At 46.9% G+C, this 25,860-nt stretch overlaps 1 protein-coding gene across 2 annotated transcripts; it reads left to right on the top strand.

Moving 5' to 3' along the window:
- LOC122192678 (deleted in malignant brain tumors 1 protein-like) lies at positions 1-25,860 on the top strand. 2 transcript variants are annotated; one of them, XM_042893317.1, is made up of 17 exons: positions 2-265; positions 1,311-1,631; positions 2,790-3,119; positions 3,567-3,881; positions 4,978-5,292; positions 5,903-6,217; positions 6,712-7,026; positions 7,774-7,904; positions 7,956-8,088; positions 9,157-9,471; positions 11,800-11,868; positions 19,517-19,864; positions 20,765-21,097; positions 21,665-21,994; positions 24,064-24,393; positions 25,022-25,141; positions 25,257-25,860. In XM_042893317.1, exons 1-17 carry the CDS (start codon positions 193-195, stop codon positions 25,298-25,300), a joined length of 4,137 nt encoding a protein of 1,378 aa, XP_042749251.1. In that variant the 5' UTR covers positions 2-192; the 3' UTR covers positions 25,301-25,860. The 2 variants fall into 2 exon arrangements, with proteins under 2 accessions (XP_042749250.1, XP_042749251.1); XM_042893316.1 differs by having other exon boundaries at positions 1-265; positions 7,774-8,088.

The raw sequence follows: 25,860 nt of genomic DNA on the forward strand, positions 1-25,860 counted from the left end.
GCAAGCACAAGCAGCAAGCCAGGGAGCAAGTGGAATGCATTCTCCTGCAGCTGCCTCCATGGAGTTTTGCTGAATTTCCTCTCCATTTGCTGATGGTGGACTTGAGCTCAGTTTTTACAGAGCCTGTCTCCTCCATCCCACCAGGCGGGGAGCAGCTTTTCCAAAAGTCTTCTACTGCTGGCTGGGCAACCCATGGGGCAGAGGCTGCTTGCAAATACTTGGCTGGGAACTGGAGGGATCCTCTTTATCCTTACAGGGATGTGTGGTGAGTGCCTTGTGTTCCCACGTTTTGGGAAAGACCATGCTGGAATGATGTTCTCCATTTCTATGCAGCTTAATTACTATTGCTCCAAGTTCATAAGATGCATGCTTAGAGCAACCTGTGTGGGTTTCTTGGGAACTGGTGGAAGTAGGGTGCAGAAACTCCAAATGCAGCTCTAGAAGAGTTGAGTTTTTCTCAGAGGTGCTGGTACCTTCTAGAAGGTGAATGTTGCAAAAGGTACAGCAGTAGAATAATGTTGCAAATTAAGAACGAGCAAACAGCTTACAGGGATTGAAGAGGAGTTCAACCCAGTTGTCCAAAACATAGATTTATGGTCAAAAGAAACCAGAGTGAATTACTAAGGGTGGATAGAGATAATGAAGTGAAAAGTGCGGAATCAAATGTGCCAAGTGAATATATTGCTGCCATTTTGATAGACTCAGCTACGTGTTGTAGAGCGTGAATGGCTGAAAAAAGAGGAGGAATGGGAATTACCTGCTCTGTAATGGGTGTTGTTATTGGGCTGATGTGGTTGGACCAGGCTGATCTGAGATAGCTGAGTAGGTGTTTGCAGAAAATAAAGGAGCCCTTATATTCCTTGTGCTGTGGTCAAGGCTGTTCATCCAACAAAGCCAGGTGTGATCGGTGAGTGCAGCATGTGAGTGCACAGTGTTGCTCAAAATTGCTCCCACAAAGAGCCTGCAAATCATCCATTTAATTGCTAAATTATATTTAGGCATGTAAGTTCATCCCTGAAGCACACATGCTTAAAAAGCAATTGGCAAGATGTTGTGATTTGGCATTTCCTGCTTTGAAGAACTATATTCTTGTCTGCAGGTGGAAAATCTGGGCTTTGCTCAAGGGCCAGCTGGCATGTGTCCTCGTTGAAATTATAATAAAATTATAATTGTTTGTGTCTTCCTCTTGCTTATTCCTGCAGAATAGGGATGAAGGTAGACACTGTAAAGATTCCTTTCCATCAGCTCCTCAGTTTCTTTTTCTCTATGATTCCCCACTAACTTCTCCTTCCCTTTTTTCTCTTTGTCAGTGTCGGGTCCTCTCCAGATCAGGCTGGTGAATGGCCCTGACTTCTGCACGGGGCGGCTGGAGGTGCTCTACAACAGCACCTGGGGGACGGTATGCGATGACCACTGGGACCTAGCAGGAGCCCATGTGGTGTGCCGGCAGCTGGGCTGCGGGATGGGGCTGTCTGCCATTGGTGGGGCTCGGTACGGCCGAGGAAAAGATCCCATCTGGTTGGACAACGTTCAGTGCACTGGGATGGAAGCTGCTCTTTCCGAGTGCCGGGCACGGCCCTGGGGAACCCACAACTGTGGGCATGGAGAGGATGTCAGTGTTGTGTGCTCAGGTGAGTCTTGCTCTGGACTTGCTTGGATCAGATGACCTCCAGAGGTCCCTTCCAACCATTCATTGATTTTGTCTTGCACCGACTGCTGGAGACAGCCAAAGGATTAAATGATGGGCAGAACTGTCCCTCCTTCGTAGTGGCTGAGCTTTGGGAATGCACAGAGCATGAGGATGGGAGAAGGTCCTGCTAATGTTGTAGAACCGCAGAGTCACTGAATCAGAATCACAGAATCAAAAGATCACAGAAGTCATAGAATCACAGAATCAAATAATGGCTTCTGTTGGAAAGGACCTTAAAGAACATCTATTTTCAAAACTCCTGTTGATTTTCACTACATCAGGCTGCCCAGGGTCCCAACCATCCCTTGGACACTTCCAGGGATGGCACACCCGCTGTCTCTCTGGTCAATCACCACCCTCATAGTAAAGAATTTCTTCATTATATCTCTTTCACCTCTTTGAATATCCATGTTCACAGTCATTGTCTCCTTTTGAACCAAGTGCAGGACATTGCAAGGTCTAGACAGTATGGCTAAGAGCATCGGAGACATGAGTCATCCAACAGCAGCCTTTGCTGGAGCATGCAGTTCTCCATTAGCACCTTCTTTAGGATGAGATAAACCATTTGTCACCCAAAGATGTTTCAGATGAATGCCCAGCAAAATTCCTGATCAGTTACTGCTAGGCATTGCAGATAACTGCATGCTCAGGAAAGATTCTGATCAGTTATTCCTAAACATCAGTGATGATGCATGCCCACAAAGTTTCAGTCATTTTTAATTATTATATACAAATGCACGCTTAGCATATTTTCTACTGTTTGCTCCTAAGCATTGTAGGTGACTGCATGCCCACCAAAGTTCAGGGTCATTTGCTCCAGTTGCTCTAAGCATTGTAGATGAATGCATGTCCAGCAAAGATTCTGATCATTTGCTCCTAAACATTACAGTTGATTGTTTGCCCAAGAATGTCTCTAATCATTTGCTCCTAAACAAAGCACTGTAGGTGTTTGCATGCCCAGTAAAGTTTTTAATCACTTGCTCTTAAGCATTGTAGGTGACTGCATGCCCAGAAAAGTTTGTGACCATTTGATCCTAAGCACTGTAGGTGTCTGCATGCCCAGAAAGACTCTGATTCTTTGCTTTCTGGGGTTTTTCAGGGGCATCCACTCCAGGTGAGATCCAGGTCAGGCTGATAAACGGCTCAAGGTCTTGCTCTGGCAGAGTGGAAATCTTCCACAACGGCAGCTGGGGCACCGTGTGTGATGATGGCTGGAACATGGTGGCAGCTGAAGTGGTGTGCAGAGAAGTAGGCTGTGGCTCAGCTCTGTCAGCCCCCACTGAGGCTACTTTTGGGCAAGGGGAAGGACAAATCTGGATAGATGACGTGACCTGCGTTGGGACAGAGGCTTCCCTTTCTCTGTGCCAGGTCACTGCCTGGGGAAGCCACAATTGTGGCCACAGAGAGGATGCTGGTGTTGAATGCTTAGGTAAGTCTATCTTCTTCCCTATCAGGGCTGGCATCCACGCTTTTAAAACATTTGTTATTTATTTTTATTTTCATTTTTCTATTTTTTATTTTCTATTTTTGGTGAAGGAATGGGTGGAGACAAGAACAGAAGAGCTTTAAAATGGTCCTAGGTGTACATATCGACAGCCCTGTAAATGGAGGTGGAAGGAACTCCTTGATGGGCTGTGTGTGATAGGGAAAGGAAAGGAACAGGGAGCTTCAGAGGGGACATTCATCCAGGTGTTACACTGGGTGATGAGTTCTGGGAGATGAGTAACTATGGGGAGTCTGCTCATTTCAGTTCACATCTGCAGCATCTCAACCTTCAGCTGTGGGATTCACTTAAGCACTGGACTCCTTGGTCCCAGGGCAGTTCTGGTCCCTTCCTGGGCCATCACCCAGGTTTTTGGCACTTGTGTCTTTCCAGAACCAACACAAGTACGTCTGGTGAACGGCTCCAGCCGCTGCTCAGGGAGAATTGAGGTACACCACAACCAACGCTGGGGGACAGTGTGCGATGACGGCTGGGACTTGGCTGATGCAGAGGTGGTGTGCAGGCAGCTGGGCTGTGGGACGGCAGTGTCAGCTCCTGGCAAAGCTCTGTTTGGGCAGGGACACGATCCTGTGTGGCTGGATGAGGTGAACTGCATGGGGACAGAAGGGGCCATCACTGAGTGTCGCTTGAAGCGCTGGGGAGACCATAACTGCAAACACGATGAAGATGCTAGTGTTGTGTGTTCAGGTAAGTGCCCGGCTCATGGATTCATGGAGAAGTTTTTCTGCAGGTACTCTAGCATCTAATTTTACTTTACTTCCCTCCATACACAATTTTCCTTTGTCTGTGATGCTACTGCAAGCAGTAATGTTTGAGAGATAGCTCTGTTCTTGTAGGCAATCTATAGACAGATTATACGGGTATGAATTTGTGCTAATCCTCTTTCTGACACCTTAACATAGCAGTTTACAAGTGGCTCACCACATCCATCATGCAGGGCTGCTCTGAATGTTTCAATTTGTGCACTCAGAGGATTCATTTGACCAACAATGTTGTCCCAAGTTTCTTCTGGATTTCTAGAGGTGATCCAAGATTGAAAGATATTTCCCCTTTCCTCCAGCTTGCAATGGGATGCCATCCTTGTGAACAAGAAGAGAAAATCTGGGTGCTTTCAGGCAGCATTTGCAAAGAGCTTTAGTAGATGAGACTAAATAGCATGGAAGGACACAGTGACACCATGTTCCCACAAAATCTTCTTTTTGCTTGAGTAAACAAATGTTATTTAAAAAATATCTTTCCTAATTAAATGTGTTTTCAGAGAGAGATGTGGTCACATTAGCAGCACTTTGAAACTTGTTCTGGTGTTTATGATTTGAACATGGATGTTCAGGAGTCTTGCAGCTGTTGCCCATAGGAAACATTCCAAGGCATCCTGTTGTTAACTTCTTCTCAATGTGATCAGTGTCTCCCAAATGAAGACACTGATTCAGATGGGGAAACACGGTTGTCAAAAATCATGTCTGAGTGCTGACAGGGCAACACCTAACTAAAGTCCCTCCTCTTATTTTTAAACCATTCCCCCTTGTCCTATCACTATCTGCCCACACAAAAAGTCAGTTTTCTTGTTTTGTAAGCTCCCTTTAAGTAGTGGAAGGCTGCAAGGCTCTCTAGAGCCTTCTCATCTCCAGGCTGAATAAGACCACCTCCCTCAGCTTTTCTCCACAGGAGAAGTGTTCCACCACTTGTACACTGTATGGTTGCACCTAGCTGCAAGCCTCAGAAAAACATCTACTTCAGAAGACTGAATGTCCCTGTTAACTCATTTTTCTTACCCTACCTTTAGATCCCACAGAGTTACGGCTGGTGAATGGCCCAAGTCGCTGTGCTGGGCGAGTCGAGGTGCTTCATCACGAGCAGTGGGGAACTGTCTGTGACAACGAGTGGGGCATGGAGCATGCGAAAGTGGTGTGCCGGCAGCTGGGTTGTGGCACTCCAGTATATGCTCCAGGCTGGGCTAGGTTTGGCAGAGGCTATGACCCCATCTGGCTGGAGAAAGTGACCTGCTCAGGGATGGAGTCTGCCCTTAGTGAGTGCACAGTCCAGTCATGGGGACAACACAGCTGCCACCATGGGGAAGATGCCAGTGTGGTGTGCACAGGTAAGTCTATGCCACATCTTTTTTGTCTGTGTATATGGAAAGCCACACTGCCACTGAGAATAAAGGTGTTCAGAATGCAAAGGGGTGATGATACCGTTCCTCCTGCCAAGAAATGATGCAGGGAGGATATTATCTCTGCCAATTTTCCCATTTTTCCTGGCTCATTTTTTTTAACTCAAGTGAACAGACACATGGCTTCTCACTGGACTTCCACCTTGCTGAGTCCCAAGAGATTTCCTGTCTAAAAAATACATTACATGGTGGAGCTAAGAGTCATGGTCCTTCACAAGATCTCCTGTTTCCAGGGTTTCCCTTCCTCCTTGTCCTATCATTATTTGCCCAAGTAAAAAGTCAGTCTCCTTCCTCTTTATAAGCTCCTTTTAAATACTGGAAGGCTGCAAAGTGGTCTCTCTGGAGTCTTCTCATCTCAAGGCTGAGCACCCCCAGCTCCCTCAGTCTTTCATCATAGGAGAGAAGCTCCAGTCCTATAAGCATTTTCACATCCTCCTCTGGACCAGCTCCAACAACTCCACATCATCTCCAGCAGCTCTTTCAGAATTTTTTTTTTTCTTTTCTTTCTTTTTTTTCTTTTTTCTATTCTTCATTTCAGATCCAATGGCAGTCCAGCTGGTGAATGGCCCAAGTCGCTGCGCTGGGAGAGTCGAGGTGCTGGAGCAATACCAATGGGGGACAGTGTGCGATGACAACTGGGACATGAGAGATGCCAACGTTGTGTGCTGGCAGCTAGGCTGTGGTGTGGCCATTGCAGCTCCTGGCTTGGCTCACTTTGGACGGGGAAGTGGTCCCATCTGGCTGTCTGAGGTCAACTGCACAGGGACAGAAGATAGCCTCTCCAAATGCAGGGCCAGGCCTAAAGGAGTCACCGGGTGTCACCATGGAGAAGATGCCAGTGTGGTGTGCTCAGGTAGCTGCTGTTCATAGCTGATGAGCTTATGGGTACTAACATTGCAGGAGCTCAATGGATTGGTTCTCCTTTCTCACCTATGACAGTGCTCTTCCAATATGTGGGTCTTTGAATCTCTGAGGCAATATAAATCATAGAATCATAAAATCGTGAAGGTTGGAAAAGACTTCTAAGGTCTTCAAGTACAACCATCCACCTATCACCAATATTGCTGATTAAACAATATCCCTAAGTACCAGATCTACACATTTCTTGAACGCTTCCATCAGAACAGTTTCCCAGAGCAGCTGTGGATGCTCCATCCTGGAGAAGTTCAAGGCCAGACAGGATGTGGCCCCAGAGAGAATGATCTACTGGGTTGCAGCCTTTAAGAGCCCTTCCAACCAAGACCATTAGAAGATTCTGATTCACTCTCCGTGTCATATCAAGTGCTTGGTCTCTGATCACAAGGTCTACAGCCATGAGTTGATACTCTCTGCCTCTTTCTATTTCAGACCCCACCGAGGTCCGGCTGGTGAATGGCTCAAATCACTGCTCTGGGAGAGTTGAGGTGCTGCATAACCAGCGATGGGGAAGTGTGTGTGATGATGGCTGGGACTTGAATGATGCAGAAGTGGTGTGCCGGCAACTGGGCTGCGGTACAGCCATATGGGCTCCATCTGCAGCTCGGTTTGGGCAGGGCTATGAACCCATCTGGCTGGATGATGTGAACTGCACAGGATCAGAGGCTGCCCTCTCTGAGTGTAGGGCCAGACCATGGGGAGTGAGTAATTGCAACCACAAAGAAGATGCTGGTGTGGTGTGTATAGGTAAGAGACTCGCATTCCTTTGTGGTGCAGCTCTGGAAGGAGTGATGCTGGAAGGAATGATGGACTCTGTACTTTGCTATGTTCCTTTAGGGAAGCATGCTGGTAGAGTAATGGAGAGACAACTTTATTTTGCTCATGTTAAATCTCTTGCCTCTATGTAGGTACCTATTTCAGGTTGTCTGCTAACTGTGAAGGTTTTATCCTAGAAGAATGAGTGTCAGTTTCCAACCACCACTTTGCTATCCTCCATAGCCCACTGACTGGTCTGTTGGGCTCTGAACATCCTTTCCCTTTCCATAATGCATGATGCTGTAGTGATGCAAGTTTACACCGTACCATGAAGTCCCTTTGCACATTGAACCTCCCCTCTACCATGAGTCCATCTAGTCTGCCTGGACTGCCAAGGCATCCTCTCACTTTGTGTTTCCATATCACAAAACTTATGTGTTTACACTCAGATTCCTCCATGTAAACCAGGTGGCTGAACCACCTCCATTAAATTCTTGGGTGACCTAGGCAATGCAGCTAATTAATGCCCAACACAGATCAGCCCACTGTAAAACAGTCACAAATATTTGCCCACATGAACCATGCTTTTTTTGAATGCCTGAGGATACCTTGAATGGGATTAAATGTCTGCATTTATTCCAGTGGTAATCTCCATGTCACATTGCATCTGACTGCGGTGTGAGTTTCCCATCTTCCACATTTATGTGTTTGACCTGCATGTGTCTTTCTCAACTCCAGGACCAACCCAGCTCCGGCTGGTGAACGGCTCTAACCGCTGCTCTGGGAGGGTCGAGGTCCTTCACAACCAGCAATGGGGAACGGTGTGTGACAATGGCTGGGACCTGAATGATGCAGAGGTGGTGTGCCAGCAGCTGGGCTGTGGGGCAGCCGTGTCAGCTCCGGGCTCAGCACACTTTGGTCAAGGATCCAACCCTATTTGGCTGGAGGATGTTGAGTGCACAGGGATGGAAGGTGCCCTCTCTGAATGCAGGTCCAGGAAAGGGGAACCGAGTAAATGCAATCACGGTGAAGATGCTGGTGTTGTGTGCTCAGGTAATATTTTCTTGAATAGCATTACTCACTATTCTAACTAAAAGAGGGAAGACTTAGATTAGATGTTAGGAGGAAGTTCCTTACTCAGAGGATTGTGAGGCACTGGCATGAACTGCCCCTGGAAGCAGAGGATGCCCTGTTTCTGTAGGTGCTCAAGACCAGGCTCAATGGAGCCCTGGGCATCCTGATGTAGTGGGTGGCCCCATGGGAGGGGGTTAGAACTAGATGGACCTTAAAGTCATTTCCAGCACGAAGTCTTTTATGATTCAGGAGAGTACTGAGCTGTGCTGGAGGAAGGAAGTGTGTGACAATGCTGGATAGCACAAAACCCATAGAATTCAGGGCCCTATTCTGCAGAGGCTTGTTCATTCAGTGGCCTGGATTTCCAGTGAAGCCTTGGGGAGGTGGGAGACGAGAGCAACCCAAGAGGTGCTGAGCTGGTGATGGGCAGAAGGATCTGAGCAAAGCAGTGAGAGACATACAACAAAATCCTTGAATGATGGGAAGAAAGAAGCTTTTCTTAGAGACTTAGAGAGAACTGAAGTGTGATGCAATCAAGAAAACAATTAAGAGCTGCTAAACTGAGAGCAGCATAGAAGGGAAGGGCTTGTTGCACAAGGACACAGCAATCAGAAAGAGATTTTTCCAAAATCTATTGTATTCTTTACCAGTAAGTATGGACAAATTTTATCAGAAATTTTCTTGTTCTGGATGATGATAAAAACCTCACTTTAAATATTCAACATTTCTATGATATTTAAGCATAAGAACAGGAGCACGCACTTCCTTCCCAAAGGTTCAGGTGATTCAACACTCCTGATCATCATGACTGCATAGCATGTGGGCACAGAGGCCTACTGGTGTTTTGGTGCTAAAGCTGTCTAGGCTGCAAGGTCTGTGGCCATTGCAGAGGCTTTCAAGCGTGTCATTTTTAATGGCTCGAAATACATAGAAAAGTTTATTGGTTATAAGTGTCAGAAAAGGAGAAAAAATCAGTGACAAACTTTAGTATGTGATTAATATGACAATGGAAGAAAGCTTCCAAAAACCACGTCAATCTTGTTTCAGATCCCACATCATTGCGACTGGTGAATGGCTCAAATTCCTGTGCTGGGAGAGTGGAAGTGCTCCACAAGCAGCTGTGGGGATCTGTGTGTGATGATGGCTGGGACGTGGAGGATGCTGCAGTTGTGTGCCGGCAGTTGGGCTGTGGGACGGTCCTCTCGGCCCCTGGCAAAGCTTGGTTTGGGCGAGGGCATGGTGCCATCTGGCTGGATGATGTGAACTGCACAGGGATGGAGAACAACCTCCTGGAGTGCTTGGCCAGGCCACGGGGAGAACACAACTGTAATCACGGTGAAGATGCTGGTGTGGTGTGTTCAGGTAATGCGGCCCCATTGGTTTAGAAAAGGGGTTGGGCATGGTAATGTGATCTCTGCTCAGAATTGAAAGACTAACAGAGAAAGATGGAATTTTCTTCAAGGCAAACTGAGACCTATATTTCCAGACTGCACCTGGCCCACTAGAGTAATTTGCCCATGATTATCATGATCAACTCATGGGAGATTAGACCTGGGCTCCCCAGAGATCCCTTCCAATCAACACCATGGTGACCCACAGTTGCCATTCACCTTGGTCAACACAATCATCCCAGAATGTGAATTCCTGAGTTCCAGACAGGACTATGGCCAAGTCTATGGCTGTGGTGTTATATGGAGGAGTGTTTAAGGTTTGTAGAAGCATTTTTTGAGTAGCAATACTGTGTTAATCTTATCATTGCATGAACAGTTAATTCTCCAATTGATACTGGTGTAAGGAATATTTGATTAATGCCTGCAGGGATGTGTGTCCTGGTCTCTATTATAGGAGGGAAAAAGGACTTTCTCAGGGTAGCTTATTTACACACACCCTGGTTTCTTCACTTTGTTCATCTTCCCACTCTTCACTCCATCTAAAGATCAATGGCATTGATACAAGGAAGCTTGGCAGTGGGTTGTCACTTATCAAAGCATATTTCCTAAGTAATTGCAAGGTTCATGGAGTTCCTTCTGCTTCCTGCTTCCTTCCTTTTTTGTACTCACCTATTTTAACAAATTTCTAACATACTGTTCGGTCTTTCCTTATCTACGTGCAAGCCAATCTTGCATCCAAATGGGCTGCATACTCCACTTGCCTCTGCTCTGGGTCCTTGTTCCTTATTGTCTTTGTTCTCTGGACTGCTTTTGTCCAGATCCAGGTCTGCATGCTGACAATTGTTGAGTTGCTTGTGGCCTCGAGTTTTCCAGTGTGCATCATCTCTTATCATCCCATCCTGTACATGCTTCTCAAGGTCTCTGCTGGCATACCAAGTTTAGATCCTATAACTCTGCATCCCACCAGGGAAAGAGAGGTGATGGTGATTCCTGCCTGTCTTCTGCAGCATGTATCAGAGAAGTAAAATTAGAAGGTGAAGCCTGAACTGCAAATTGAAAGAAACTGATGTCCAAGGTTGAACATTGCAAATCATCTTACACTTACACAACTTACACAACTTACACATCATCTTGCTCCTCCGTTCCAATCAGTGGTATCTCTCAAATGAAACTATATATGGTTTGGAAGATAATACAGTTCATGGGCTGCTTATGAAGGGTGGGAAAGCCTACAGAAAAGCTGGAACGTTCTCCCTTTTTCATTACCCTTAAGGCCCAGAGACACTAAAAAGGACATGGTAATGAAGAGATCCCTCTCTAGAACACAGACAGGCTTTGCAGAGTTTGCTTTTGTTGTTGTTCTTGTTGCTAAAGCTGTGGTTCTCATCTTGACATGGAGTTATTCTCTAAGCAGGAAGCACAGTTCCCTTTTCATCTTTTTCCTGTCACGGTTTAGAAGAGCTCAGCTCCAGCATGGCTGGGCAGTGACCTTGTGCTTCCAGTCCTTCAGCTAATCAGCAAAAGAGCAATTCTGGAATCTTAGAATCATAGACTCTCTTGAGTTGGAGGAGATTCTTAAAGGTCATCTGGTCCAACTCTCCTGCAATGAACAGGGACATCTACAGCTTGATCAGGTGCTCACAGCCCCATCAGTCTGACCTTGAATGTCTCCAGGGATGGGGCATCCACCATCTCTCTGGGCAATCTGTGCAAGTGCCTCACCACCCTCACTGTAAAAAACATCTTCATATCCAATCTAAATCTCACTTCTTTTAATCTGAAACCATTTCCCCTTGTCCTGTCACAACAGACTCTGGTAAAGAGTCTATTTGTACTAAAAAAAATTTAAAGCTATGAGCTTCCTATATCCCTGTTATTTGTGAGATGGTTATCTACAACCATCTCAAATCATCCCTGAGCTCTCTTCTTTACCTTTATTCTAGAGACAGTTTGCAATAGCTTAGCTCATCATTGAAAGGGAGGTTCAGGGATTTTGTGTGCTGCATATTAGGAAAGATACTGAGATGCAAAGACTTCTCTTGTCTCCCAATCTTGAAGAGAACCGTTCTCATTACTCAATGTGTGTTCTTGCAAGTAAATTTGGAGACTGCAATGTAGCCATAGGATAGTGTTTCTGAAAGTGCTTGTCTTTGAATAACAAAATAATAGTACATAATTAATTAAATAATAAAGCAATTTCCTGCCATCTAGCTATGCATCCATGAAATGCAATGAAAATAGATTTCATTGTACAATATGTATCTGGCTTTTAATGTTTTATTTTTCTGGTCTATCATAGAATCAGAGAATATCTCAAGCCTGACAGGATCACAAGGACCATCAAGTTCAACTCCCACCCCCTCACCAGGTACAGCTATTAACAAATTATCTGAAATTGTTGTCTCTGTGCATTTTAGTAGCCAAGACAATCTAACAAAAAATTGTATGCTTTAAGGGAGGTGCTGAGGAGAAGACAGGGGGGTTTAACTTTGTTGTGAAGTAAAACTCTAGATCTTCCATTTCTTTTATAGTGTATATAGTGCTGATCACCATGCATCAGGAACAACAGCTGGTTCATAGAGTGCACCAAGGGCTGTGAGCTTCTGTAAGGTGCTACTGGCGGGCATTTGCTCTCACTTTGCTTTGCGTCCCCAGCTCCACTGTTCTTCTGCTGCATCCTTGCTGTTGGGGCTGGCAGGTATGAGCAGGATCATGATGAAGAAAAGATCATGACTAAGGCTCTCCTCCCTTTCGCTTACTTTCTCCTCTACACTTTTCTATTCTGTTTTGTTTTCTTCTGTTCTACTCTGTTTTTCTGAGGCTCAGAATCACAGAATCACAGAATCACCCGGGTTGGAAGGGACCTCAAGGATCATGTAGTTCCAACCCCCCTGCCTAGCAGGGCCACCAAACATACACATTTAGATCAGGTTGCCCAGGACCCCGTCCAAGCTGGCCTTGAACACGTCCAAGGACGGGGCATCCACAACCTCCCTGGGCAGCCCGTTCCAGGGCCTAACCACTCTCCTTGTAAAGAACTTCCCCCTAACATCCAACCTAAATTAGGAGCCTAAAAGGCTCCTAATGAGAAAGTAACTTTCTCAGGACATAGTTCACCACACCTTAGCATAAAGGACTCAAAGTGAATTTACTCTTTCTTCCATCTAGCTCCAAATGGCATCTCAAAGGACAATCTTGAATGGAGTCACAGGTACATGATTCACAATCATTTCAAACAAGTCAAATTGCATGTTTTGCAGGAGCTAAGCTGGTTGTTTATGGGAATTTACTACGAGCGGGAAGGTTTGGCTTCTCCCAAGTCCATAAACTTCCATAGATGAGAGCTGTGAGTTCTGTTGTAGGGCCAGAGCTGGCTGCAAGTCTGGAGACAAGGACAGCAGGGGGAGCCTCCGAGCTATAGCAGGAAGGCTACCCCAACTCCTTCCAACTGAAGGGACAAGTCCAGGGACATAAGAGAGGAGGGATTAGTGCATGAGGAGTTCTGTGCATGAAAGCATGATTCAGGTCATCATCAGAAGTCATCTTGTGCTGTACCCATGGCACAGCAGGACCACGGAGATGCCCTTGGGGCTGGCACGTAGAACACGGGACCAGGGTGCAGAGAGGGTTGTGTTTGCTCTGTACGTTCCTGGAACAGCTCTCCATTTCACAACCTGGAGATAGGAGCAGGCTGTGGCATGGAGCAGAGGGTCACCTGCTGGAACAGATTCACACAGAGCCCAAGTGACCAAGGGGCAGAGGAAGCTGGGCTGGCAAAGCAGGGAAAAGCCCAGAGCAAAGGAGGGAACAGGAAGAGGGCTTGCTGCTGAAATGCCTGTCACTCCCATCTGCCCCAGTTCCTCTCTGTCCCTCCCAGCTGGCCGGTGGGACCTGGCACTCAGCTGCTGGCCCTCAGCAGGGTGTGCTGCTCCAGCTTCCAGCCCATGGATGTGTGAACATGGGGCTGCCTGGTGCACTCCATCCCTCACCCAGGTTCCCCTGGGGCAGAAACCAACCCACCTGCACTGGAGCCAAGAGTGTGGGGGTCCTCCTCCTGATGGTGTGCCTTTGGGGTGAGTGATGCTTTGCTTCTGACCACAGGGATCCCATGCGCAATGTGTGCTCCTGTAGTGGGAGTGGAATGGGAGTGGGGATCCAGGGTTTCTTGGAGTACAGCACACGCTGGTCAAGGGTACTGGGATTCACGCTGGAACAGCTGCCCAGAGAGGCTGTGGATACCACGTCCCTGGAGGTGTTCAAGGCCAGGTTGGATGGAACCCTGCGCAGCCTGGTCTGGTATTAAATGTGGAGGTTGGTGGCCCTGCATGTGGCAGGGGCTTGGAGATTCATGATCCTTGAGGTCGCTTCCAACCCTGGCCATTCTGTGATTCTGTGATTTCTTGAGCGGACAGCAACTGAGTTTTTCCAGTACATAAAGGGAGCTGATAAACATGAAGGAGACCACTTTTTGTCATGTTCTGACAGTGATAGAAGAAGACTGAATGGCTTTAAACTAATTGAGGGGAGATTCAGGTGAGGTGTTAGGAGGAAATAGGATAGCTAGCATTGGCACGGGCTGCCCAGAGTACCTTTGACTGTCCCATCCCTGGGGCCTTGAAGGTTGGATGGGTGTGATATGTGATATGGTGGGGGGCAACCAGCCCATGGCTGGGCAGTTGGGACTACATGGGCTTTAATGGCTCTTCCAACCAAGGCATACTGTGATGCTATGACTGTATGATTGCATGATCCTATGTTTCTGTGGTTCTATTAGAGGCAAGAAGGAATATCTTGAGATGGTTTTGGAGTCAGGAGAGATGTTTTTATGTGAGGCTAGCCCTGCAGACCAAACTCCCAAAGCTGTGTATCATCTCCCTACGTCTTCACATGTGATTTTGCCAGAGGATTAGAGACTTGGGACTTAGCAGTGTTACAAGAGCAGAGGGAAATATGCCCAGTTTTTATCCTGAATCGGTCCCATAGACACTTGCGGTTGGTCTTTTATGCTGCCAAATCTTCTGAGCGCAGCCAACTGCTGGTGTAGCAGAATAAAGGGGGCTTGGGTGAATTCTGCTCCCCCGTGCATGGAGTAGGAGAGGCAAGAGCTATTTCATGGTGCAGCCTTTGTTATGGGATTGGTTAAGAAGGGGCCTAGGGCTTTGTTCAAGTTGCCACAACTCAGAGCAGAAGTGGGTTATTTGATCTGGGCACTATTTAAGTGCTTTTTCAGCTCTCCCCTCTTTTTCAGATCATGTTTGGAGGAAATGAAACTAGGAATGTACTTTCTCTGCCAGTACAAGCTTAATTTCCTAACTGATTGTTACTAAACCAGCTTGTATCACTTCCTCATGAAAAAAAAAAAAATACTATAACATGCTTGGGTTATCTTCCTCTCTGGTGATCAATTCATGAGCAGTGAAAACTTTCTTTCTGGAAATCCTACTACTGGAAGTTTCAGAATGGTGACTGCTCTTCCAGAGTCAGCATCTCCTGGCTTGCTGGAGTCATCTGGGCTGGGACTGCCTAGGGTAGCCATGACCTCTCATTCTCTGCCCAAGGCAATGAATGAAAAATACCAAGCAATACACCAGCTCTGCAAAGTCTAGGCTGTGAGGTTGATTTGTTATTGCTTTTGAGAGGGTAGTTTTTAGTAAAAATGAGGAAAGGGAGCACAATGCCCATGTGCGTGGGGAATGGAGAGCATGAGTCTGGGAAGTGAGTGCCTGCAGTGCATCCATTTCAGACTCATCATCAAAGTTAATTTTGGCGGTGTCTTTGCAAAGACATTTTCTTACTCCCTGCCCTTATAAATTAAAGAGCTGAGCTAATCCAGCCTACACATGGAAGGACAGTTTGTCCTTTTCAGGAAGCCTACGGCTCCCTACTTCTGGCTCGTGTCTAAGAATGATGCAGGGATTTGATTTCTACACTGCTTCTTCCTCCTTCTGGCCTCTGTGACCTCCCACGTGTTATATCTGACTCTCTACTGATCTGGGGAAATACTTGCACTTTCCCAACCGGAATTGATTGGTCTTCCTTGAGTGTTCTAACTCAGGCATGAGACAGAGAACCAGCAGATGAAAGCAAACAGCAGAGTGATGTGCCCCTGCAGAAGGCAGGTTCCATTTTAGGTGGACAGTGTTACCCCTTGCTCTGTGCTGGTAGAAGAAGGATAAAAGGAGAACGAGGCGTTCAGCTGCTCAGATTTCAGCAGTTGTGGAGGATGGGGTACCTGGGTGAGGGAACACGCAGGCACCAGATCCCAACACAGCTTATGACTCAGCTCTGGGAACAGCAGTACTGTGCTGGAGCTGAGCACAGATTGGTGCCCCAGTTCTTTGGAAATCATCATCCATGGTCAAAAATCTCTTTACAGAATGCAAGCACATTCCTCTTCAGCATTTATTTTTATGCTGACCGTTAGGCTCTCTGCATTAGTCACTTCCAGTTAGCTTATTGCTCCACTTTGTTACTGCTTGTGCTAAGCACGCATAAGGAACTAGAGGCAATGTTTTGCTGCAGGTCTTGCAGAGTGAGGAAACCTTCCCATGAATAAGAATTCTTCCACTTCTCCAAACTCGGTGTGTATCTGCACTGCATGCAGTTGTTGTATGGTTATACAGCCACAGAACGGCATGAGCTGGAAGAGAACTCCTGGAGTGTGGGATCCATTTTGAGATTATGAGGAGTAAATTCAGGCATTTAGATATAGATGGCACTCAGCAGCTTATGAACTCTCAGGGCTGTTATAGCTGCTTGTTCCACGCCTACTTCTCTTTAGTGCAGAATGTTTTCCTAACATCCAGCCTGATCCTCCCCTCCCCTGATGCAGTTCCATGATGTTCGCTTGGATCTTGTTGACGTCACCAGAAAGCAGAGGTCAGTGTCTGCCCCTGTGCTCCCCTCATGTGTAAGCTGTAGCACAGGGCAAACACAGGGCAGGGCTTTGCAGAGGAGGGAACCAATCATATAACTTCTGACTTTGGCATCACTTCACTTGCCTTGCAGCTCTTGCTAGTAGGATCACCTGCCCTAGCAGCAGTGGCATGGGGCGTTCAGGACATTTTCTGCCTGTCCAGCGCACCCTGGCTAGTTATGCTTTATCAGGGCTCCTCATCTACTTGGCATGCCTCATTGGTGAGTAGCATTTGCATGGGAGAAGGTGCATCCCACTAGAACATGTGTATGGGGAAAGAGGGATCTATGATCTGCAAGAATGGGGAGATTGGGCTTGCAGACAGGCTTGGCAAAGCCTCCTTTTGCCTGTCAGCCTTTAAAAAGGAAGGGAAAATGGTGGATGGGGCAGAGGCCTTACTAGCTGGATAATTACTTTGGCCTCTGCACTGTTTTCCTCGCACAGAGTAGTTGGGAAATATTTGGAGCCTTACCAGTCTTTTGCTGTTAAGATCACAAACAGCATATTTGTGTTGGCCACTTCTTCAGGGCCAGGCTGTTCATTTACAAAGATGGGGCCTAAAGTTCTCTTTCCTCTAACGCAAACGAGAGCAGGCACTTCTGCTGCTCTTCACACCATAGATGGCTGATTGTGCTTTAAATCCTCTGATAGCTGAGGTGCTGAGGTGTTATTTCCTGTTCATGCCTACTTAATTTTATGTTCTCTTCTTTCCAAATAATGTCTCTTTGCTTTTCAGACCATCAAAATTCATTATTTTTGTGCACAGCTGGAACACCACCCACTGGCTCTTGGCTTCATACAGTATCATGCAAATCACTAATTAAAATACAAGACTACACACCAAACAACTCCCTTCACTGTCTTAGCATAGAACAACAGAATTATAGAATTAAAGAGTAGTTGAGATTGGAAGGGACCTCTGAATCCATCTGGCCCAGTCACTTACTCAAGCAGAGACATTGCCCAGGACCATGTCCAGACTGCTTTTCAAATTCTCCAAGGAGGAGAATCCACAATCTCCCTGGGAAAACTGTGCCAGCGCTCCATCACCCAAAAAGTGAAGAATTGCTTCCTGATATTTAGACTTCTTTATGTTCTAGTCTTGCCCATTGCCTCTTGTCCTGTTCATGGACACCACAGAGAAGAGCCTGGATCCATCCTCTTTCCACCCTCCTTTTAGATTTATACATGTTGATAAGATTCCCCTGAGCCTTCTTTTCTCCAAGCTGGGCAGTCCCAGCTCTCCCAACTGCTCTTCACAGGAGATGTGCTCCAATTCCTTCATCATCTTTGTAGCCCTCCACTGGATGTTTCCCAGCACGTCCATGTCTCTGCTGTGCTGAGGAGTCCAGAATTGAAACCATAGCACCCTCACCAGTGCTGAGCAGAGGTGAAGGATCACCTCTCTTGACCTGCTGATGGTACTTCACCTAATGCAACAGCTGACTGGTAGCTACTCCATACATCCAGAATTTTCCATCCACTCACTGCAGTGTTTTCATTTTGTTCCTGAACATATTCAGGAAAAAAACATCCAAATCCCCTTTAAAGGCAACTGTCTTTTATTAGGAAAATGCAGAGCATTTTCTCTCCTAGATCTGGATTTTTTTAAATTTATTTGCCTACCAAAGGAAAAGTGCTTCACGTTGCTGGTTGCAGAGACCATGCAAAGCTAGCACATGTGGTATAGGCATTCCCAGCTCTTCTGCGCAGGACCCTTTGTGAGTGCTGTGTCCCTTGCCGAGCAGCTCACTCCCCACTGGGTTCCCCTCCAGCTGTCAGATGGATCACACCGCTGTGCTGGCCACATCGAGGTGTTCTACAGCAACAGGTTGGGAGTGGTGTGCGATGACCACTTGGACCTGGGTGATGCCAATTTTTAGTGCCAGCAGCTGGGCTGCAGCAGTGCACTGCCAGCCACTGTGGGTGGAGGTTTGCAACAGCCATCAGAGACAGGCAATTCAGGGCAATTTTGGACCTATTCGGTTGGATGGTGTCAAACGCATGGGGACAGAGGTTGCACTTTCTTACTGCAGAGCAAATGACTGTGGGAAGAACAATTGCCACCATGGTGAAGACGCTGGTGTGGTTTGCTCAAGTAACACCTGAGGAATTCATAGGGTGGGAGGATGCAGTTGGATATTTTGTGGTTCATCCCATATGGAGACCAGTAGGCAAAAGAGCAAATTGGAAACCAGTTTCGGAAACTGGATTATCAGGAAATCAGTGCTCATTTCACCTTGCAAAAGTCCTGAGATGCGGAGCCACTTCTGTGGGAGGTGCCTTTTGCGCATCACACTTCTCCATGATCGGAAGGATCCTTGCATTGGTTGAATTTCTGGGGAAAAAAGAAAAAGACAACATTAGAGATGAAGCCACCCATTATACTTTTCAGGCACTGTAAGACAACTTTAGGCAGGAGAGAGGGACCAAAAGGAGGCATTCAGATACTTCCTCACTGTTTCCAATAGCAGGGACACCAGATTGTTCCTGTGCTTTAACCGCTGTCATTGTGAAATCAGCTTGAGAAATCTTTTGCAACCACAAAATATGTCAGAGTTGGAGATTTGGTGGCTTATCGAGGTACAGGCAATTGGTGGGTACTGTACGTCCCTGTGTCAAAATTGTCCCAATAGATAATCATGATCTGATAGTGACAGGACAAGGGAAGCAGTTTTAAAGTAAAAGAGACAAGATTAAGGTTGGATGTTAGGAGAAAATTCTTTACTCAGAGGGCGGTGAGGCATTGGAACAGATTGCCCAGAGAAGCTGCGGATGCCTGATACCTGGAGGTGCTCAAGAACTGGTTGGATGGCACCCTGTGCAGCCTGATCTAGTGGGTAGCAACCCTGCCCCATGGCAGTGGGTTTGGAACTGGATGCACTTCAAGGTCCTGTCCAATCCAAGCCATTCTGTTATTCTGTGATCATGTGGGGAGCTTTTCAGCTGCTGAGAGCATGAATGGCATACAGATGTGCTTGTAGCAAGGGTCTGATGCTACCAACTCAAGCCATTTTATGAGTCTATGATTCTGTGATCCTATAATTCTATGAAATGAGAGGCAAGGGGTTTTCATGGTGCATCTCTTTACTTCTTGCAGGCTCAGACAGCCACAACCTGGATCCTAGCACTGGTTCTGCAGAGCTGCGCCTGGTGAATGGCTCGAACCGCTGTTCTGGGAGAGTGGAGATACTGTATTATCACCAGTGGGGAACTGTGTGTGATGACGACTGGAGCTTTACTAATGCCAAAGTGGTGTGCCGGCAGCTGGGCTGTGGGGAAGCAGTATCATCTCATAACTCGGCATACTTTGGCCAGGGGTCAGGTCCCATTTGGCTGGACAACGTTCAGTGCACTGGGACAGAAACTGCCCTGTCTCAATGTCAGGCCAGGCCGCTGGGATTCAATAACTGTGACCATGGAGAAGATGCTGGAGTTGTTTGTGCAGGTAAGCTCTGATAACATCATGCTGTCATACAAGAAGTTCAGAGGAGGATGCATTTCTCCAGGGCTTAATACCATTTTCAAAGCTCCAACAAAGTGATGGATGGCAGACACCTTGGTAGAAGGGTGACATTGTCCTCTCTTCTCTAGTGCAAAGTGTCATGTTGGACTTCTTAGCAGAACTCCTTGGGGTGTAACAGAAAGCCTCTTCCTTTGGAGATTGCTGAGATCTCCAAGCCATTACAGCAGGTTCTGGACCTGTTAGAAATAGATTGCAGAAGTTTATAGGGACAGTTCAGTGTTCACACATTTAATGTGGATGGGCTCTGAGGCTACACTGCTTTGTGTGCACCTACTCAACAGCTCTGAATCTTCCTGTGTTAATACACTGGCAGCATCATTGTAGAGATGATCAGAGGGATGAAGTACCTCCCCTGAGAAGACAGGCTGAGAGGGCTGGGCTCAGTCAGCCCAGGGAGATCATACTGACACATGTCAGTACTTAAAAGGGGCTTAGAAGAAAGACAGAGAAAGTCTTTTTACACAGTCTAATATTCCCAGAATAAGGGAGAATTGTTTTAAAGTAAAATAGGAGAGATTTAGGTTAGACTTTTGGTGAAAACTCTCTACTCAGAGGCCTTGGCTGACCAGAAAAGCTGTGGATGCCCCAACCCTGAAGGCCAGGCTGGATGGGGCCCTGGGAAGCCTGATGTGCTGGGGGACAACCAGCCCACAGCAGGCATTTAGAACTGGATGATCTTTAAGATGTCTTCCAATATAAGCCATTCTATGATTCTATGATCTTTAAGGTCTTTTCCAAACGAAGCCATCCCATTATCCTACGATCATTAAGGTACCTTTTAACCAAAGGCATTCTATGTTTCTCTCTCCCTTTTGCCACCAGAAGGCACAGTCACTGAAAAACCAGCTCAGCTGCGCCTGGCGAATGGCCCCAGCCACTGCGCGGGGCGTGTGGAGGTGCTGCACGACCACCAGTGGGGCACAGTGTGTGATGATGACTGGAGTCTGAGCGAGGCCACAGTGGTGTGCCGGCAACTGGGCTGTGGGACAGCTGTCTCAGCCCCAGGCTCAGCTCACTTTGGGCAAGGCTCTGGCCGTGTTTGGCTGGATAACGTGAACTGCACGGGGGCAGAAGCTGCGCTCTCTCAGTGCCAGAGGAGGCCATGGGGATCCAACGACTGCACCCACAGGGAGGATGCTGGTGTGGTGTGCTCAGGTGAGCCCTATCTATAAGTACTGGCTGAAATTAGGTGATCTTTAAGGTCCCTTCCAACTCAGGCCATGCCGTGTTACTATGCAGGGTTGGTGCAGCAACAATCAAATCACATCTTTTTATTCAGACATCTGCCTTTGCCACACATGGTGAAGAATAAAATAGAATCAGAGAATATTGTGAATGCCACACCAGGTGATGCCCTTCCTTCTACAAGACCTCAGCAAGCTGTAAGAAAGACCATGTGCAGAAAGATCCACCCAAAGAGAATTATTCTCCTTTCTGATAACTTCCTTTCTGATAACTCTAGCTGCATAAACTTGTCTCCAGTGCCTCCTACCATTTTGCACAATTACTACTGATCCTAGAACCCTTTGCCAAGCACTGAGCTCCAAGCTCTGGAGCTGTGGCCTCTTTTTATGTGAGTAGATGAGAGGAAAATCCCAAGATATCTTTGACAATGTGTTCCCTAGGCATCTTGAAGGATGTAGTACTAGTTTTCCCATGGTTTAATCCCTTGGAGCTGTAGCTGTTGAGCAAGCATGAATGTATACTTTGTTCCCTATACAGACATAAAGACTTCAGAGCACCGTCTGGTGAGGCTGATGAATGGATCAAACAACTGCGTTGGGAGAGTTGAGATTTTTCATGACCAGAAGTGGGGGACCGTGTGTGATGACACTTGGGACCTACAGGATGCTGCAGTCGTGTGCCGGGAGCTGGGCTGCGGGATGGCAATGTCAGCACCAGGCTCGGCTCATTTTGGGCAAGGTTCAGACCCCATCTGGCAGGACAACGTTCACTGTATAGGAACAGAGTCCACCCTAGAGGAGTGTACACTGAGCAACTGGGGAGAACACAACTGTGGTCACAGTGAGGATGCTGGTGTGGTGTGCACAGGTAACACTATGGGCACAAGAGTGGGATATCCAGAAGTGTCCCCATCCAATGGGAATTCTATGGGCTATGGGCTTGGACACAGAGACATTGTTCTGCCCAAGGATTGTGACAGACTTTCCTTTTTCCTTCTTTCCTCTTTTGGAGTGCAGCAGAAATACTGCCATTCCTTTTATAGCATTCATTTGCTTCGGTGTAGATGCTTCCTACCAGGTATATCCTGACTGAGGCAGGAGCATGAGGTTGATTGCACGTCCTGAATCATGTCTGAGAGCCATATGCAATCCAAGACAATGTAGAGTATTGCAAGCAACCTAACTCCATCTCCAGGCCAGGAGACCCTGAGCAGTGTCACATCTTCACATCTTACGATGTTTCCTAAATTGGTTAGAGATCAAGATACCAAGTGTAGGTGTCTATCTGTAGGACTACTCATGGGATTAGCTGGCCAGACTTCGGACACTGTCAGAGTTTATCCAGCTAACTGAGTCAAGAGTGGCTGGAGAGATGCTCAGGCTGGAGACACTGCGAAGCAGATGACATTTGCTTACCTGAGTTGCTAGTTAGGCCCCACTGCCTGCACATGGACAGGACCCCATTCCTCAATTATCAATGCTTCATTCTCCTTTAGATGCCTTAAGGTACCAAAACATGTGCACAAGACTGGAAGATGTTGCTTGCCAGTTTGTAGATTTCATGTTATGGAGAGATTAATTCTGCTCCTGTAGTGCCTTGAGGGACTTTTAGGAGCCTGGTCCTGTCTCTCTCCCATGTAGAGAATATTCTGCGCTGAAGACTCCAACTGTTGGTTAGATGAACCCACCTCAGAGGTGGATCAGGAGCAGCCTGCACTGTCCCACCTTTTCTGTTCCAGCACTAAGGAAACTGTGTTGTTATTTTTTGGATGGGGGAAAGTTCTGCAGGTGAACATATTTAAGACTGACGGGCTAGGAAGTCTTATCTTCAGTTATAACTTTGCACATAGCAGGCTGGGATCTTCATGACCCACATCAGTTTTTGGCAGACTTTTGGGACAGCTATTCAACTTAAGTTTTAAGTCAGATGGTAGGGAATCCATCGCGTCTACAGGGAAATTGGCCTGATAAGAAATTAACTTCACTGCTGGTATTTTCTTCGATTTTTTTGTTTGTTTAGTTTATCTGAATTGAACTGTTAATTCCATTTCACCTTTGCCTGTAGAATTAAAATGCCTTGTGCTATCAGACACCTTCAACTATAGGTACACACAGGGCAGAAATGAGCCTCCCCATCCCACTTTTTGATTTAGCTCTGTACCTAGGAAGTTCCATGTCTTTTCCTTGGAAAGGAAGAATTCAGTGTATGTGTGTTTGAGAGAAAGGTGCCATAAACACCTTGAGAACGATGCAGTATTGTAATAGGTGACTTCTGAGAAGTTTCTTTGATTGTGAGCCATTTATGCATGCTTTATAATGCCTTTGCACATTCAGAAGGTGTTTAATAATATGCCTTTGCAAGGAGTTGTGCATCCAACTTATACTGACTCAACCTACAGTCACTCTAGCAATGACAGCACCTTGTGATGGGCAAAGCCCTGTTAAAAATCAAGATGCACATCTCCCAGACAGGAGAGTTCAGTGTCTGGCTGCCCTAGAACAGTGTGGATCTCCCATGATTCCCATTTTGCATCTACTAGTCCTCTAGTGATGTGGCTTATAGAGGAATCTCATGCAAGGCATTGGAGTAGGTCAGTGAGCCTAACTCTAAGCAACGGGTGCCGCTGAATGGTTGCTTGCCTGTAGCAGAACACTGAAAAAAATGACCTAGAGCAAGTCAGAAAGCATGTCTCTAGTTGAATACTCGTATGAAATGTGAGCCAATGTGTGTGTGCAAGATAGTGTGCTGGCATACATGGTGTATGTGTGCTATTCCTCACAAGCCTCTGCTTCCATGCAACTGTCAATAAAGCACAAAACTGACCTGTCAGCATTTTTTCTGTGCTAGTGCCCATGTCACTCTCCTTCCAAACTCTCCATCTCCAGGAGTGTGGGGGGTCCAAGGACATCACCTCCCCTCTCTGTTCTCCACTGCAGGCACCAATCCCTTGCAGCTGCGGGTGCAGGATGGTCCTGGTCCTTGTGCGGGGCGTGTGGAGGTTCTGTACAATTCTACCTGGTATGGCGTCTGTGACAGCAGCTGGACCATGCTGGAGGCCAAGGTAGTCTGCAAGCAGCTGGGCTGTGGACCAGCAGAGTCTGCACCCATTGGAGGCCAGTTCAGCCAAGGGCATGACCTTACCTTGCTGGAGGGGCTGAGCTGCCGTGGCACAGAATCGCTCTTCCTGGAGTGCCAGCAGAGAAATATGGGCCCAGGACTGTGCAGACACGGCATGGCAGCTGGTGTGGTGTGCACAGAGATGAAAGGTGAGTGCTAGGAACCTCCATCATCCTACTGCAGTTGGCACCAGTCTGAACTATTGTCTGAACTAGTGTCGAATTAGGTCTCTAGGATAGAGAGAGGTCCCACTTAGCCATGGTACAGAAGACATGGGGTGATAGCCATTCTCCCTAAACCTCAAACCTCCTGCCCTAGTTTTATCTCCTTTCCAGATGGGCAAAAGTGCTTCCAGAAACCATTAGATAGGGTAGACACACCTGAAGGAAGTAGTTGTAGACATTAATGTGGTATTAATTAGGAGAATGCATTTCAGCAGATGTGGCTGAGACTAGGCAAGACAATTTCCAATGGGCTTTGATTTCTGCAAATGTGTAGTCTCCTATTTGTAATAGGGCTCTGTAATGCCCTGCTGTCTCCCATGGGTGTCTGAGAATGCAGAGATCTCCCCTGGTTCCATTAGTCCAAGGTAGGGTTCCATGCACTCAGCAAAGATAAGCTGACAGGGTGGAGCCTGAGCCCCAGGGAAAGTTGTGATGGAAGATACTGAAATTTCCCAAAAATGTGCAGAAAAAATGAAGGGTAAGAAGAAACTCTAAAGGAGAGCATGGGTCCAACTATCTAACCAAACTCCTCCACGCTGAACTCTTTCTGCAGACATTACGCATTCCTGCACAGTGTTGTCAGGTCTTCTTGGCGTGGTGGCAATGTTCTGTGGGATCCTGTTGGTCATGTACTTGGGAGTGAGATGTAGAAGACAGGCTGGACGCATCCTGGGTAAGAGCAGGACCACTGCTCCTGGTCTCCCTGCAGGGCTCATTGTGCTTTTGAATGCATTTCTGGGATTGGGGTTTGTACCTTCTTTGCACTATCCTGCTCCTTTATTTTGCAGACAAGTCACGTGTAAGGAAAATGGAGAATGCTGGGATGTCTTAGTTAGCCACACTTCTGATATTGAAGGCAAGGCTCTCAGGACCTCAGAAAGCAGCAGAGACACTGTTCTGTGGAATCAGAGGAGCAGAACCGCCCTAAGAAGAGAGCAAAGAAGATCTCCTCTAGCAATCCCATCACGTGTGCCCATAGCCCTGGCTCACAGTACAGAGCCTCTTGGGGTCCCAGTTTCACCCTTGACCACACACAGCACCATAAGTCCTTCAGTCTCCAAAAAAGGTCTTCTCAAAATGATAAATCTTGGATGATCCTCCAGGTAGACTCCAGCATCCCAACACCATTTGCCTGCACAGAACCCTCATTCCCAGCCCTACAATCCTGCTCGTTCCATCAACCCAACAGGGATAACACCTTTTCCTCTAATCTCCCGTGGAAATCATTTCCTGAACCAGGAAGAAGTGAGCAGGATGCTCTACTGAACTGTACGTAGCTAATGTTGCAAAATGAACAATGCGCTTCAAAGCCTCTCCAGAATGAAGTACCTCACCCATTGTATTTATTCAATCCAATTTTTGAATTCTAGTAAAAAATCCTGAAACCTGGAA

This window comes from Lagopus leucura, unplaced genomic scaffold, assembly GCF_019238085.1.
Source record: "Lagopus leucura isolate 7727_CA_CO unplaced genomic scaffold, USGS_WTPT01 222-1_obj-0_obj, whole genome shotgun sequence".
NCBI lineage: Eukaryota > Metazoa > Chordata > Aves > Galliformes > Phasianidae > Lagopus > Lagopus leucura.